The 18,372-nt window shown below is 31.1% G+C and overlaps 1 protein-coding gene across 3 annotated transcripts in view; it reads left to right on the top strand.

The window, feature by feature from the left end:
* Nucleotides 1-16,106, top strand: part of LOC141451005 (uncharacterized) — a 229,396-nt gene extending 213,290 nt beyond the window's left edge. For all 3 annotated transcript variants that reach the window (XM_074121995.1, XM_074121993.1, XM_074121994.1), the window contains 4 exons: nt 8,846-8,910; nt 13,997-14,076; nt 14,201-14,413; nt 15,256-16,106. In XM_074121995.1, the coding sequence (XP_073978096.1) occupies nt 8,878-8,910; nt 13,997-14,076; nt 14,201-14,413; nt 15,256-15,583 (654 nt within the window). In that variant the 5' untranslated portion in view covers nt 8,846-8,877 and the 3' untranslated portion in view covers nt 15,584-16,106. The remainder of the gene's footprint in view (nt 1-8,845; nt 8,911-13,996; nt 14,077-14,200; nt 14,414-15,255) is intronic.
* Nucleotides 16,107-18,372: the final 2,266 nt, after the last annotated feature.

Here is an 18,372-nt window from a genome sequence, read left to right as displayed (position 1 = left end):
TTGAAGAATCTTTTGGTTTTTTAAACTGCTAGTGTCGACTTCCCTATTAAACGCTTAATTTATTATTAAATTGTCCACGACTTCTAGTCACTTGGTAATTAAATGCAATGTTGAATATTTATACTCCGTACATCTCTATGTTTTTCTCACTTAGTTCTTGTTTTCGCTTTTTAAAGAACGAGATTACAACCAATTAAACTGGAAAAACGTCTTAATGGAAAGGTTTTAGCGAGTTAAACACAATGGAAATGAGTCCAGAAGGTCTGATAAAACACAGGGCGCATGCATGTCTTGAAAAAGCGTCGAATGACATTGACTAAATTAAATTTAATGAACTTTATTATTACTCTTTAATATATCTTTGATGTATTAACTATAGCTTATATTACCACAAACATTGAATTTGAAGGATTGATCTAATTTGAAAAATTGGAAGTAAAAACCATCGGAAAAAGAAAAAACAGTCCCCTACTTTGCTAGAAAGGTACTCATTCGGTATTTGATAGTTAATTTTAACACCAATGCCTGATTATACATGAAAGATCGACCTAATTTGAAAAATAAGAACTAAAAACTACTGGAAATAGAGGAACTTTCCTCCAGATTTCACTGGAATACTGCATTTTGGTATTTGACAGTTAAAATTAAGACTAATCCTAGATTGTACATGTTGGGTCGTTCTATTTTGAAGAGCAAGAAGTTAAAAACCATTGGAACCAAAAGAGATATTAGCGCAAAAAGAACTAGAGGGAAAGTCCTATACCTCTTTAGTAGGGGAGGTTTCATCAACTAGATCCAAAGGGGATGGCACAATAAGCCTCTTTTGGCTGCGGTGCCGTGGAGCATACGTCCCACCCCGATAATCTAATATAAAAACCGTAGGAAAAAGTGGAACTGCCCTCTTAATTTCACTGGAACGTTGCAGTTTTGATATTTGTTAGTTAGTATTAAGGCCAATGCTAGATTGTATAATACATGAGGGTCGATCACCTACTTTGGATAAAAAACCATTCTCCCTGTATTTGATTGAATTCAGCAAACTTTTTTTCTAAAAATGGGAATTTCAAACATAGTTCAGTGCTGGTATGTTTTTTGGATAAGAATGTTAATCTTTTTCTATTGTGTAAAAACTGTTAAATGATTTTTAAGCCAAATCAATTTAGATCGTTGAAAAAAGGATCAATTAATTTTTAATCAACAGCTCAAAAAAATCTCGCATCTCAGTACAGTAAATTAAATTTAGCTAATATGTCTTTGTATTAACTTTAAGGTTTTTTTAAAATAAGCTATATTGCTTTAGTTATTGTTTTTTGTTTTTAATTAGACTTAAGCGGGCGCATTTAGATGGTGCTACGGAAGGATTAGATTTTAAATGTTTAATAGTAGGACGCTTAGAATCTCCCAAGATTTGTGATACTTAAAAACTTTAAGCACAAGACTTAATACATACTGAATAATATTCAACTTTTTTTTCTAACAAAAATAATGCACCAAATATGGAATTAAATTAAATATGTATACTAATGAATCTTTATGACTGCAGTTGCCTCAACAAATCAAGTATTTCTAGCAGTATTACTATTGTAAAGTCATTCCTCTAGAACGAAAGGAAGCGCTACTGCCTTTGAGTCTCAGACTCTAATGTGTCACCTAATATATCATGGAATTGGCCCTCCCCGCTAGAAAGGTTTTCTCATTAAAATACGGTAAAAAATAGAATATTAAAACGCTTTCATGTACCGCTCATTTTCGTTGAGCAAAGAAATGTATTAAAGTTTTATACAAATCCTAACTGAAAAATTACTAACTGAAATTAAACATACAGAGTTTTTTAAAAAAAGTCTTTATTACGTAATAATGCACCGTCCCTAGACATATACAATATATGTGTATATATATCAATTAAATAGCCATGAAGTGGTTGGCGCAGGTGTTTGGAAGTGAAGAGACCTCCTTACGTTTTTCTCACCCGCTTACAAATGGTAACAGATTTGTAAATACTCAAAGGCGGCAAGAACTCTCCCTTTGTTATCTTCTTTTTATACAAACATTAATTATAAATTTGTATTTCTGTCAACACAATTTTTGTATAAATAAATTTTGCAACAGCGTTTAAAAAATATTTCATACATATTTCACTTGTAACAAAAACCGCTTTATTTATGAAAATTACTACTTTGTCCTGATATCTTTTGCCGGGATTCATCTGAAAAAGAGCAGCGATTGTAAAGAATTTTTGAAAAGGAATTTTAGACGCATCTTTCTATACACGTTTTAAGGACAAAAAAGCATCACTTTTTTTCTAACATGCTACCTCTCTATCTAAGGAAAATTCTCTATCATCTTCCTATCTAAATTTTTTTAAAGAATCCTCCCATCATCGTCATCATATCGCCCAATTAGTTTTCTTCCTATTTCAGGGAAGATACCTAGAATGGATTCTTTTTAGAGGTACCTTTCCTCTTATTGAAGAATTCCTCCCTTTATTCACTAATGCAACGCGTTGCTGGCGTCATATGATTCGCTCTTGAGGAAAAGCAATACTCGCTGGGTGTTTCCCTTAACTCGAATTCTGACAAATCACTTCCTGTAGGTCCGATCTTCTTCGGATTCCTCTGTTCTCGTTCTAAAGTTCTTTAAGGTAATGAATGTTTTTGCATCTTTCCTATACCATATTCTATACCCCAGATATGTCACCCTACTCACCAAAAAAATCCTTTATTCTAACATATATGTGTCCTTTCACCCAATTTAGAATCTGTCATGGCCTTTTGCTCTATCCAAATCCACATACCTGGAACCATGCCATTGATGGAAGATCAAAGTCAACTCTGCAAATCGTAAATGCAAAACCATCATCCATAGAAGGGCATTTAATTTTTGTTTTCATTATGTCTGGTGTGAAACATACGTCATTTCTTTTCCTGCTGCACATTTTACAGTACTTTTTTATTTCTTATTTTAAGCAGTTGCAGCTGTTTAGAATCCTTAAACCTAAGGAATTTTAGGCAGTTAGATTCCATTTAATTCTTTTCATTTCGAGTCCTTCCTGAATAATACATAAAATTGGAGAACCTGTCTATTGATTTCTTTCTCACTAGTGTTTTGTCAGTTTTGAGAGTGTTGGTTTGATGGAGAGATAGAGAAAAGAAGGATCTTAAAGATTTTCAGAAAGGTCTAACACTTTATTTTCAGCAGATGGATTTTAGAGAATTTTGATCCATTTGGCTTTCATCTTGAATGCTTTTATTACTTCTCTGCTTCTCTTCATTGCATTTAAGTTAATTAAAGACTTATAAAGGTCAAAATTTGAATTGAAGAAACTCCTCGTAAGTGTTGCTTACCGGATATTGCATTATTGGTTTCATAGTCATTAATAAATAAATGGACTTTAGTCGAAGCAAATATAGAGTAGACATCTTTTTTTTTAGACTTTAAGAGAAGATCAGATGTTTACTTTAGAAAGCGATTGTTTACACAGTATTATATTCCATAAAAGGTTTAATTTAGATCAAAGTTTAGGATTAAATACCATCCAAGTTTAATAATATAAGAGTAGAGAACACCGAAAAATCAAACTCATCAACTTCCATGATTATAAGCCACACCCAGTAATAACGATGCTCTGATAGAACTTCGCCCTCCCATATGTTGTAGATATTTAACACAGACGAAAAGGTGATCATGTAGGAGGTGTTTTAAAGATTTATCTCGCCCGTCCTGATATGGTTCTAATTTATTTTTATTTTAAACAAAGAAAAAAGAAAGAAATCTTTCTAGTTGGTTTTCAGTCTCAAATGGAACAGAGTACCTAGACTCAAGCAAGGTTGAGTTAGTCACGATGTTATCAATGATAAGATTGATACAAACTTTTATTTGCTTTAGTTTTTAGCTTGCCCTTCTCAAAAAGATGTTTCTTTATACGTGGGCATGGAGCGAACAGTCTGACGCCCTAGTCTCAATGTACGATATACACCAGTTCTTCTAACCTGCTCAGGCAATCCTCATAAAAATATACAAATAAACTGACCATCAAGGGACCGCCACTTTATACTAGCCTTGCGGGTGGTAATAAAAATAAAATAAACTTTTCTTTTTTTTAAAAGTTTGCTGGACTGTAGTATTAATTGTACATAAAAAAAGTATTTATATATTCAGCCCACTATCAACTGAAGTCTGCTATTTTGTTTCTTTAAATGGTTAAATATCTTCATTTTCCAATTATTTTTATTTTATTCCAGAACTTATTCATTTTGCTTTTTATGTCAGTCATTATTATTATATTTTTTCTATGACTTTATTAACATTCATCTCGGACTAGCTTCTCCTTTTGGAGAAGAAAGCCTCAAAAGGTGCAAACCGGCCTGAATTCCCAAGTAAGACTGCAGTTGATGTGCGAACTGCTTGAGAAAATTTAAATGAAAACTCCTTGGTCTTTTTAAACACCCTCATTCATCACTATTGTACATCTTAGGTCTAAAATTAATGAACAGCCACAGACCCTTAAGGGAGATGCTAAATATTTTTTTATTTACGTCGCAATGGATTTGTCTTTGACATTTATTTCCTAAACGAAGCAAAATCTACCGGCCTTCTTCAATATTTCATTTAAATTTCAAGATCAAGGCAGTACAGTAAAGTAATTTTGCTCAGAGGAACATTTTCTTATAGAAATTAGCTCGCTGATTCTATTCAGACCTTGCTTTGCTATAATGAAAGCACCAGTTTTACAGGCAGAACCTGAAAATTCAATAACTCTCAATTTTTATATTAGTAAAGTCAAAATTAAGGCGTTCTAAGAAATTTTTCCTACAAAATTAATACGTTCCGAGGTGCTTAAATACGAAAATATGAATCACTAAAGTTACACAATAAGAAATCAAGTTAATTTATTGATTGAATCATGATTGATGAAAACTAGATGACTCTGTAGAAATGATTGTTAAAAACAATTCACCTCCAGCTATCGAGCTTGCATTAGAAGTGTATAAATAAATAAAGGTAAACAATATTGTAATAACAATAATAATAATAATGATAATGATAACAACTAAAACAACAGAGTCATTAATAGTTTTTAAAAGAATGCCAGATTGTGTGTTCATGAAACTTAATAACTTAATCTAGCCAACTATTGTATATCTTTTCTAGCTGGAGATCGTTTAGTTTTGATCAAGATTATCTGCAAGTTATTGATGATAGGATCAGGATAGCATCCAACCACAATTGTATTCCTTCTTTGTACTACCGTCCCTCTTTTCAAAGAGAACAGATTTCTTCTTAACTACTTTAGTAGCGTTACTGATAATTAAAAAAATAAAAAAGGTTTTTTTATTGTTACAAAATAAACAAACGGTAAAGTGTGCTAGAGTTTAAAAATACTTGCTTTATAATAGCTGTTTAATAGAGCCAATCAGAAAGACAACAATGTATTTTTAAATATGTATACATTTTTCCAGTAAATTTAAAATTCGTCCCTGAATCTTTTTCTTTTCGCTTTGAATCTGTTTTAAATTTTGGCAAGCCAGTCAGCTTCTTTTCGCTACACTTATGAATGACTTACTTTTGATGAGAGTTCAAATAATTAAGTAGATTGTTGATGGAATAGGGAAGTTAATAAATGCTGAATCCTCTTCTAACTATAGTGGCTCCTATGTTGGCAGTGGCAGTATGTCCAATAGTGGCAGTGTTGTACATAGAATGGTTCTAAGCAGTGGTGTAGCCTTCTTTTTTAATACTGGATGGCTGAGTCTACCAAAAATATTTTTTGAAAAAAGAAAACTTTGCTTTCTTTGTCCTTTTATAGCAATGCAGAGAGGGTTCTTGCTCTGTGGGATTGTCTAGATAGTACGCCAGTCCCAAAGTGTAATTGTTAAAGGAAATCTGAATGAAGGTAAATGCGTTTTTGGCTAAAGAAGCGGCTAGTCCACTTCACTGGGAAATTAATTCGTATATCGTTTAATTATACACCTATTCTTGGTTCTGAGCATTGTGACCACAAGCGAGATTCGAACTGACAATCTTCCACTTACATAGCTACGCTTCGTAACCACTGGGCCAACATACGCCCCTAATTGTTACACTATTGTCAAGTTAATAATTGTCAGAACTAAAAAATAGAGAGTTTAGTACTGAGAGATATTAAAGCAAGAAGCTACAAGACTCCTTAAATTAATCTGGATCAAGCATTCTTTAAAGTTGGTTAATTTTGTGTTGCTTATTTTTAATAGAAATGCCTCTAATAGTTCAAAATCTCTTAAATAATTTTCTTTGAGCTAATATAATCAATTTTGTTTTACTGCAATGTTATTTGTATCAGTCATCGATATCAATTGGTCTAATTTATAATCTTGCACAAATTCTTTCCTTGAAGTTTTAAGATCTTATGAATCCTTGTAAAAAGTGTTCAGTTATATAAAATTTTAACAACTGTTCTGTTTGTACCCTTAAAACATACTCAGGTGTGTTAAAAGGCGCATTATGAAGGTATTTAATAAATTTTTATTGCGCTTCTATATCTGTTTTTGAGACCCCAAACAGGCTTAGAATATAATAAACTGTTTTGAACAATGGACTGGAAGGAGATAAACTGTTGTAGAAAATATTAATTACAGTAATTAAAAGTTACTTAAAATGATTTTAAATGGGACTGAATTTCTCAATTTTTCCTAGCATAATAAATACCTTCACATATTTGTTCTAATTGTTTTTTATATATCTGTTATTGAAGCGCAAAATATGTTTATGTTGAATTTTTCTGTAAGCAATCTGCAGTGAATTCGCTAGCTGTTGTAAATCGCATTTACCACGCGAACCTACAAGATTTAAAATAAAAATCATGCTGTAAGAGTTATCTATTTTTGTTTCATTGGTTTAGTTAGAAATAATCTAATAATTCTAGTAATAGGTCTAAAAAAAAAAATCGCATCAAAGTAAAAAGGAGCTGTAATATATAATATATTCTGCCCATTCTAGAATAAAACTTAAGAACCTCAACAAGTAGTTTTGTTGCTGAGAGAACTCAAGAAGTATAAGCAAATTAATACACCTTGATATTTAGATATTTAAATAAATGATCAAAATTAAAAGTGCTGCAATTTTTTTATAAGTTTTCTTTTTCACAAACATTTTTTTAAATGAAATATTTCAATATTTCCTTTTTATTTTTACCGCATTAACATCTTAATGCAGCATTTAATTTGAAGCATCGCCGACAGATGGTAGTTAAAAACTTTTTTTAAACATGCACCATTATCTCTGCCATTTTGATTTAATACTTTTCGTATTTAAAGGTATTGATTAAGTGGTACCCATCTTTTTTATGATATAAATGTCTCAAGCACTTGATATCTTCATGGAGTTTGATACTGTAAAGAGTTGTAACTAACTAAGATCTGATAAAAATGAACAGTAACCTGAGGGCAATCATTTATTACATGATTCAGATGTTCAATTGAGCCCTCTTTAGAATACATTTTAAAACATTATATCAGATATAATTTTATTTGTGATTTAAAAATAAGAAAACTTTAAAAACAAAAGTGCCGATTAGTCTCTGAACGTGTTTATGTAATACATCTGCTTGAGATTTGGTAGGGTGTTTTATTGGGTACGTCATGGTTGTAATTCAATTACCTAATTTTCAGGTTTTGTTAACGTATTTATAACAAGGTGGATGTTGGTATCAAGTTAAAATCATTTACAATGAACATATCTCTGTCCAGAAAGCTATGAGAATTCTAACAATGCATATTCTACAGAAATACATTAAAGATAACAAATTACTTAAGTACAGTTATTTCTCTGCAGTGATTTTTATATGCCATTATAATGTAAATTACATTATAAAAATTAGGTAGGAACCCAGTGAAATAGTGAATCAGATTCACATGTTAGACAATCCTTTAGCTTAAGTTTGCAATGCTCCACCTCTAAGGACAGTGATCGTGAGGTTTCTAAAAGGCGTATACCAACAAATCTGGAAGCTCACCAGAAGGATCAATTTACAAGTTGGAGTTGTGACTGTAAATAAGCAGAATTTTTGTCATGCTCGAAAGATGGCATGGCCAACTCTAGTCCAGATTTGGGTGGCTAGTTACTCCTCTGAATAGATTCTTTTGCAATGAGCATACTTTATTTTTCTATGTAAGGTATTTCTGGAAGACAATATTAGTGATTCGGTATTTAAATTTTATTTTATTTTTTCATTTAGGCTCTCTTACGTCAATTTTGCCATCTTTATGGATTTCCTATTAATATTACATCTTTTTGTTCTTACTTTAATGTACTTCTAAAACTTTATTTAAATTATTAATGAAATTTATAAATCAATTTATAAAAATACTTTTTTTGAGGCTCAGGAAACCTCGATATTGATATTTTGACCCGATTGTAATGTGAATATCATCTAGTCAGAGAAACTAAAAAAAATTGAACAGATGCTAGGCTGACTATGGGTTAATTTAGAATAGAAGTGTTGCTTTTAGTCATTTTTAAGAATGTTTACTTTCTGATTGATTCATTTACAAACTTAAAAAACATGAATGAAAATATCACTGTACTAGAATTTTAACTTCACAAACTAAATAACAAAACAAAAAACGGGAAGTTTATTTTTAGTTTGTTGATTTTTTTTCAGTCTCTTTCATTCTCCATCACTCTTTCCCTCTCTTAACGAAATTTAAGAAGAAAGTGCCTAAAGGGAAGAAACAAAGTTAAATGTCACAGAGAAGCGTTTACAAATTAAAGAGGGCGCTGTAAGTATGGGGATGCTATATATAGGTAATAAAAACAAACTCCTAAGAGATTTTCAGTCTCAGAATGCGATTTTCTTTCTGTGTTTCAGGGGACAAGACGAGATGAGCCAGCGCTGAGACTATGCGCATTGCCAACAACATCATCTTAATTGCGGTATGTATGAATCATCTCACATAGCTTCCAAATTCTTTCGAATAGTTACATATTAATGAGCTCGTCTAGTTCTTTTGCATTTTTTTTTATAGCATTAATTCCCATTTAATGTTTAAAAGTCCAACATTATTACTAAGACCATATTTTGCTCAGATTTGATTCATCATTCTGCTGATTATTCACGAATTTTAGCTCCTTTCTAAATCTACGTGAACGACCCCTAATATGAAAAGATAAAATTAATCTTATACTAGTTCATATAAAGTACGATCTTTTATAATGTAATATCTCAAATATAACTCGTCAATAACATCTTATTAACTATGTCCATATGTAGCTAAACTGTAGAATATGCCAGTTGAACGAATAGGTAGAACGTTGTATTAATTGAAAGAAATAAGCCTATTTCCTTGATTATATTCAAGGAAATATATTTATATAAATATTTGAAAAAGGTAATTTGCATATTATACAACCTTCATTAGACATGGAAAATTTTCCATCTGTCAAGTCTGAATATTGCAAACAATATTTCATAAAAATGAGAGTAATATATACATAATAATATTGTGTGTAACCAATAATGAAAACTAATATCTTATACAATGTATTTTGGGAGGAAATGTTAATTTATTTTTAATTTAATGCCAGTATTCTAAATTAATTTCATAAATGATTCTAGTCTTTAGCTTCTCATTAAAACCTTCAATTAATATACTTCCCAAATCACCGTTAATTTAATTGAAAACCAGTATTCTGTTTTTGAACAGATATATTTTTCTCTTTATAGTTTTTTTACAAAGTACGTATATTCGGCAGTCATTGGGTAGGTATATTTAATACCTTTTTAATTTAACTTCTTTATAATGACGTATAAACAAGAATAACGAAATTTAAGTTATTTTGTAGCAAGGCTTGTAGATTTTTTTTAAAAAAAATAATTTAATGGTAGATTTAATTTCTAGTTTATCAAATGTTTCTAAGCCCCAAACTTGTGCTTAGTAACCGATATTTCGGTAAGATGGTTGTGTGTTTCTTTGTATATTTTAGACAGTCAAGTAGCTAATAGAATGAGCGAATCATTTATTGAAGTTATAGTATTGAAAGTTGAGGAATTTGAATTTTGACGTTAAGAACTCTTTGAAATAATTTAAGTGATTAGAATAATACGAATAATTTGCAATAAAATTTAGAATTAGATAGAAAATGATAATGACTAGACAAATTGGCAGTGTAACAGCCTGATAATATTTAGGTTTTTATTTTGTTTTCTTATTGCTATTTTTTTTTTATTTTCTTTGAATAGTATAGCTTGAGAGGAAAAAACCCTAAAGTTGTTTAGGGTTCTGATTAGAGAAGCCTCTTCCTAAGGTTTCATTCTCCTCACCGAACTCCGTCTTACCCTAGTTTTTATAATTTTTATTTAATTTTTTATTTCTGATTATCAAAATCCCTATTTCTTAGCTTCACTTCTGCCTTTACATTTGCCGTTATTAACGCCTCCAAAAATCTTTTATTTTGGCGCTTTATTTTTCGATATATAATTTTGGTGGAAACCAACTTTAGTGGAAACTATAATACTTTTCTAAGAACAGAAAAAAAAAAAAGAAAACGCGACGTAAATGAAAACAGATATTGACTGCCATTTATTGCGATTGCAGAACTTGCTGTTTTGACCAGGTAGAAAAAGTAAACTATGATGATGCCATTCAGCCGATCTACATTAACAATGAGCGTTAATATCTAGGAATACACTAGGAAGACATTATCAGCTGTTGAAACTAAATTATACTAATAAATACATCGTCATGTAGTTTATGTGTAGATTCCTCTTGTAGCCTCCGCCTCGTACATAAATTATTTCACACTTGTATGAGTTAGGAATTTGTTTCCCCCATTGATAAATTGTTTTTAAAGTTATTCAAATTTGAAATGATAATTTAACTTCCAAAGAATCATTAGCTGAGCAATATTAGTTATTACTAAAAAGATAATATTTTTTTCAAAGCATTGTTTCAACAAGGAGATTATATTAAGGTTTATATGAAGAAATTTATTGTCTATAACAGCTTAAATGAAGAATTCAAAAATTATGATTAAGTAAGGCAGCTAGAGACACTAAAGACATAAGTGAATGAACATTTTAGGGGCTGGAGGTGATCATCTTTTATGTTTAGAAATATTACAGTACAGACATGAATGTACAATATTAAATACTTCGTCGTGTGTAAGCGGTTAACTTCACACGCAGCCGCGAGATTAATGCTGTCATCTGAAGGCGCCATCTCTGATCTTCTGAGATAACACAGTTGATAGTTTCATTACAATGCTATATAATTATTCAAAACATCTGGTCCAATCGAATTAATTAATTGTCTCAGACTCCATCGCTCTTAATACTCTGGTGGTGTTAGTGCGTGTTTGGTGCGCCAAAAAGAAGTAAGAAGTTCATAAAATTAGTAAATCCAACTCTTCTTGTATGCTACCAGTAAATTCGTAAGATAGATTTGTCATAAGATTGTTTCATTCAATAGAGAATGGTTGTAAAATTATTTACTGGTTATTAATAACAGTCTAAAAAACCGTATTGTAAACTTATTGCACCAGTTTCTAAATCGTCATCTCTTACTTTATGAGAACGTATTTTAACATGGCCAGCGAAAAACCCAAGGAGTGTTTTCAGTTTGCTCAAATTATGTCCACTCAAGTAACTTATGTGTATGGACAGAGTTCATCCAACTCCCCTTAGACGGAAAACAGATGTTTATCAATTTCGAACAAAAAAAGTTGTAGTATTGAGTTAATAAGTTCGTTCGTTTTTTTCTATCTTTTTCCACCCTCCGCGTTCGTAGAACGTCTGTGTCTTATCGTTGAAAAACCAATCCAGATGTTTTTTGACGATCATCTCGTTATCGAAAGATTTTCCGTTCATGGAGTTCTGCAACGATCGGAATAAATGATAATCAGAAGGTGCCAGGTACGGTAAATACGCAGAATGAAAACATCCCATCCTGGACTGAACAATTTATTCAGAGTGTTCAATGACGTATGCGGTCTGGTGTTGTGGTGGAAGACAACACCTTCACAATTTGCCAATCAGAATGAATCTGTACCAAAATAAAAACCAAACTAACTTATTTGCCAACCCAATTCAAGAAAGACATGTGTCTCTTCGCAGCTGAATTTTATTTTATTAATGTTATTAAAATTTTGTAGTTATTCCTTATTTTATTTTCTTTTGATTCTAAACGAGTTTGAACTTTTTAAGATACAAATTCATTGCCAAAGTACTGAATTTAAAAAAGATTGGCGTTATTCTGATCATTTCATTTTTCTGAAAAATGTTTAAAACGATACATTTTTTTAAATTATAGTCTGTACTGAGAGTACCGATAGAACTTCTATTTTGACATGCAACATTTCTCAGGGAAGTCATTTTAGAGAGAGAATCTAAAGAGTTGTTTAGACTTCCAACTTTTCGGAGAATATGTATAGAAGATGTTTCTTATCTTTTGAAACTTTCATTTTAGCGAAGTTACACCTTCTAAGATGTACTAGAAATAAAAAATATGAAAATGTGTCAGTTAAAACCATGAAAAATTTAGTTGTGTGAGTGTGATACTCCAACTGTTACATCTTGTGAACAGTTTGAAGAAATTGAAAATTTAAAAACAAAATATTAATTGACAAATCGTAATTTTCTAGAGTAATCGTGATTCGTTCCAAACTTGTGAGAAGTACTCCTACTGCGTAGGTCACTGAACACATTTACATATTCGTAGGGTTGAGTAAAATAAAAAAAATATAGAGACAAATTGTGAAATAAATCGACAAGGTCTTTCTAGTTTAAATACGTAGTTAAACATGAACAGACAAGACTAAACAAGAACACAACAGTCAGGCCGTATCAAAATAACACGAAGATCTGATTTTAAGATAACAGGTGAAGACAATTTAAATTTTTAACAGAGTTTTAGGAAGGAACGTTGGTGCATGGTTTAGAAGTTAGCTTACAACATTCTAAACTACAAAGTTTGTTTGTCTATGATGGTTGTTAATAGCTTGAAAGAAACTCTGGGACCGAAATTAAGTAAATCGGTAAAATTTGGTTTGATGTTCTATTGCATCCGGTATTGATTACGTTGGACAGGAATTCATAATTTTTTTAAAATTTTAATTCAAACTTGGTTAAGGAATTCTTAAGAACAAAAATCTTCCATCAGTACGGTTGTTTTATCAACCAAATCACTAATGTACTGCCCTGAATGTCTTTTCAATTCAATTTATTCAACCTGATAGAGACCTACATTATTTGTATAATTAAATAAAAGTCAAAGGGTCTGTTAGACTGCTTTGAGTTGCGAATCATATCAGTCATCAATGAATATGATTGAAGAACAAAAAAATGGAAATCAATTGCGCTAAAGATTTTTTTAGTAAAATACGTGCAGGACTGAAGAATCACTGTAAACTCTGTGAATGACAATATCCTCTGCAGGCTTCAATAGAACATCCTGTTCTACGTATGTCATACATAGTATAAGTAGATCGCACGCTTCTCAAATATATAATAAATATCTGAGCTAGATCAATTTATTCATAACAATGTATCTTTTCTTAAAGGCAACTTTTCTGTTATCTTTCTTAAAGGCAACCATATCTCGAGAACCTTTCAACTGCATAGAATTTCTTGAAACCGGTGTACTGTTTGCTCAGTGATAAATGGCTCAGAGTATATTTAAAGCATGATTCACCCACTAGTGTTCGCCTAGTTCTCAAAGAGCATATTGAGCTGAAAATTACCGACCGCTTATTCTGTATCTTGTTCTTTCTGCCGCATTGACAACAGAGGAGTCCTAATATCTCCTGCTGAACTTCTGGCATATGAAAAAACTCTTTTAAAGTTAAACTTTCTAAAGTTTCAATTAGCCGGTAGACTTAAATCCATCAGCTAAAAATAATAAACCTAAAAAGAGGAACGGAGAAGGGTTAACCTGTCTGAGGTTATTTTGAGTGTTGTTGTCTGTAGCATTTGGCTTTCAAATTTTGAAACAAATTTGCTAATACTTTATAATTCTTGTTGCAGGTGGTGTCGCTGGCTGCCCGAGCTGTTGGCTGGCAACGTGAGACCCGCTCTGTAAACAGCAACGAAAGTTCTGGAGACTCGTAAGTTAATTTTTGGTAATAGAAAAAAATAAAACAAAAAATAGTAATTTCTATATTATTAAAATTATTAAACTGAACTACATTTATTTCGATAATTAATACATATAGTATTGTTTGTGAATAGGTCATTTGAAGGCGAAGAACCAGTGTCAATTGAAGGGGGGACCAGGTGGCTTTCCCACAAAGAATCACAATTATTGTTGAAAAGAGAAGGAGGTGAACAAGGACTACCTGTGGACTGTTGTCCCTCAATTTTAGAAATGGTAGAACCTAAAGGAGGTACCAATCAGGAAGGCATGCTTGTCACTCTGTACAGCGATGGTGAAAATAAACAACGGTAAGTGGTCTCAGAAGGTTTAGCAGATATGCCAATATTATTAGTTCCAGTGTCTTGCGAATAAGATCGAATAAATTGAAAAGAAATCAGACAACCTTTGTTATAAGGTTTAGGTTTGGCTTCTAAACACCGAGATACAGATGTTTCTAATTAAAGATCTAATTGTTGACGAACCTCAACATTTTAAATGTGGTCCTTATTACTTCTCCCGGGTGAAGGCGTAATAAGAGATGAGTGCCATTGTTGAAACTCTTCATGTCAGGCTTGCTCTCATGGGAATCACGTGGCCACTGCAATTATCAGAGGTGTGTTGGGAAATGTAGTAAACTTTCGATCCACTAGATGTGTTGAAGGTTGAGAAAACGGGAGCAGATTAGTTGGAAATAAAGGATGCTAGAAGAAACATTAAGAGGACCCGGACGATTCGATTGTGGATCTTCGTAAACAGATACAAAAAAAACATGATTTTCTTACTGCAATTTTGCTCTTCATAATTAACAATTTTTCGATTTGGGATGGTTTACTATTTGATTACCTTTTATTTGGGTGACAACTTCTATGATTAAGATTTATTCAACTTAGTTTGGTTTTGGATATTTCACATCAACTTAGGAAGATTTCAGAAATTGGTGCGAAAATTAATAAAGTTTTGTAAAACAGTTCATCTGAGTGCAACATAGATGGATTAAGAGTCCAATGGCAATCATTTTAACATCAATTTTGTGCTGGCAATTCTCAAAATTCAGTTCTGCTGTGTAAATCGAAATCTATTTTTTATTATAATCACTATTTTGTTCATAAATGTAATTGTTTTTAACGTTGAATTTATACTTTGCCTTCAGGTTTTATGAATTATCCTGCCGACAAGGTGTAGAAGGTAATCCATGCAGATTTATGGATCGCAAATTGCATAATCAATCAAGATGTGTACAGAAATATTCATTCACTTATGCAATTGTAAAGCAACCAAGTGGGAAAAATATCAAGTATGAATCGAGGCAGAATCATTTTAAATCATTCCCAGCGAAAGGATCTGATTGGATGTTAGATTATATTAGGGTAAGAAGTGGGTGCAGTTGTGAAGTAACACCCAAAGTGAAGAAAAAAAGAAATTCGCACAAAGGTAAACATGGCAAGAACAGAAGGACGAGTGAGGAAGAACCAAGTTAAAGACTTAATGTAAATACAATTTTAATGAAAACAAGGAAGTGAAGCGGCGGGGCATGGAGGCGAAAAGTATTAATAATTTGTAGTTTTTTCTACGTGTACTATTTTGTGTTGAGCGTCATAACTAAAAATATTGACCACTAACTAAGAAAAACAAAGCTTTCCTTATCCACCAAATAGAGAGATGTGATATAATAATTTATTCATATCTACTTTAAAGTGAACAAAATCGGAGTATGATTTTTTTTTCTTAATATCTTCTTAATAACATACTGAGATACAAGACCAAAAATAGCTGTTCAACACATGCGTAAAATACTTACTATTTTAAAAAATATTGATAACAGTTTTGGAAATTGTGAATATTTTTTTAAAAATGAGAAAAAAAACTATTTTAATTTATTCTAGGTCCGATAAAAAGTGGACTAAATATGTTTATATTATTAAACCTTAAATTAATTACTGAATTTTAAACCTTAATGTATTTTATTTTCGAATAAGTGTATATAAAAATTATTACTGATGGAATCTCTAATTATTTTTCAAAACCAATTCCTCTGAAAACTAAGGAAAAAATTGCTTAAGTTTTTTCAAGTTCTAACTCGAGAACAAAACAGTTTTGGAAATTGCCAATTTTGCCTATATTAATCAGCGTTGTTCTCGGAATCTACTTTACCTTACGTTACTGTAAACAAACAATTCGATAATTTTATCTTCAATAGAAAAAAAGAAAGATTGGCAAAGATAAGTATTTATTGAAAGTTTTTGACTATCTACCAGAAGTTTAATAAGTCCGGACTAAATTTAGCTTCCTAATTTGTACTTAAACAATGAAATCTTCTACAATCGCTGCCATGGAGATTTTGCTCTACTGATAGAGAGACCGACAGATGAAATGTTTTTTATCAATAAGGAAATAACCTGCGTAACTTAACATTAAATTGTATGGACATTAAACATTTTAAGAAAAGCTACACTAAATAATTCAAAAATCAAACGGTAAGTAACAATTTAATAGCAAAAATCTATTTTTCTTAAAAAGTTCATTTGAGTTTAAGTGCACTCATTTCATTGCACCTGTTGGTGCATTTTTTTTATAGAAACTAAAATAGTAGAAACGTAAGAGAAATGTACCAAGCTTCTTGATTGCTGTTGACGATGATAGGTGAAAAGAAGTCCGGCATTTGGTATTCTTGGGATGAAGCGAATTAATTTATTTTATGATAAACCGCATCTTTCTGTGTGTATGCCTCTTCAGTAAGACGTCTAAGCAGATACTTAAGGATTTAAAATCAGGTGGACATGTGCATCGTATATCAACTCTAAAAAGTCACACCTAAACAAGCCACAGTTTTTAGTTGAAATTAATGAGCTCCTCTCTGGATTTAAAAATACCCACTATGACATGTCTTTTTTGATTATCTGAATTGAAATCTAACTTTTCATACAACGATGATATTTCCTCCTGTTACGTTAATTAAAATTCATCGCGAAACTGATCAGTTGCTTTTTTTACAACCTTCTGTAGCTGGCCTTGTATAAATTCTCTATCTCTATTCAAGAGTGAAGCTGACCTAAGCAATTCAATGCTCTATTTTCTTAATTTTCCTTGCAATGACAAATTGTGGACGCTAGTTATTTCTTACTAATCTTAATTTCAGGTTTTACAATACAAAGAAATACTTAAGGTTGGTACATAATTAAAAATGAATTCTGAGGAAAATAATTTTTTTTTTAAAAACTTAGACAGGTTTTTTGTCCATAAAATATTATATTATTTATATGTATTTCTTATTTATTTTACTTATTTTATTATTCAAAATTAATTCATTTATCAAAATACTACAATAAAAGTCCTTAACCATTACTTGTAAGTTCAGAACAAGGTTATCCGCTAAAACGAAAACCGTGGTTAAAAATGTGGCTATTCCTTCTCAAAACTAACAAATAAAAAGTAGCCAGATGCGAGTTTCGAACTGCGGACCTCCCACTAGACCAACACCCAAATCTGTTTCAAATTTTTCCACTCTTATTTTAATTTTATATTTACAAGTATTGTTCGTTGTTTTTGGTGACTGATTCATTAATCCAGAAATAAGAAAGATGTTCCACAGCCCTGAAGATGACCTAGTTCCTGGATCGAATGCTGGCAAAAATAATTACTGTAGAAGAAGTTGATTCTTATTGTGGACAAAGAGTTTAAAATGCTTAATAGATTATTTAATCTAAAAGTGTGGTTATTTTATTTTTAAATGCCAGCTTCATTATTTAAATTTTGCCTTATCTCTCGCAATTTTAATATCATGATTGTCAGGGAATTGAAACTTATTAAACATTAATATTTATAAATAAATGGTAATTAGGACATCATCTGAGGTTGAGACTTATGAATTAGATCGTTATATTTGTTGAATAATTCATCATGTTTATAATTATTAATTGATCATACAATTAAGAATTAACATGACTTTTTTTTACTATTTTAAAGTACTTTCAAACTGAACGAAATAGGTATTACAAATAAAAAATAAGTGGCTTTTTTTGTTTACCTTAAGAAATTTACTTTTTAAAAATTACCGTCAGAATGCAGAAGCTGTTGCATTGGTAGCGTACTTAATAGTTTTCTGTATTGGAAATCATATAGCAGCGCTTTAGTATTATATCAAAAGTTAATTATTTAAACGTTTTTCGCGATTTTTTTAAAAATGGCTCTTAAAGAATATCTTTATTCTTCCATATTCACTTATATCTAAAAGGACGATCATTTTTATTTGAAATTTTTATTCAGGATT

Source organism: Rhodnius prolixus, unplaced genomic scaffold (genome assembly GCF_049639745.1).
Source record: "Rhodnius prolixus isolate KJV_2025 unplaced genomic scaffold, Rpr scaffold_8, whole genome shotgun sequence".
Lineage (NCBI taxonomy): Eukaryota > Metazoa > Arthropoda > Insecta > Hemiptera > Reduviidae > Rhodnius > Rhodnius prolixus.
Note: the sequence above shows the minus strand (reverse complement) of the source record. Positions and strands in the feature narration are given on the sequence as shown.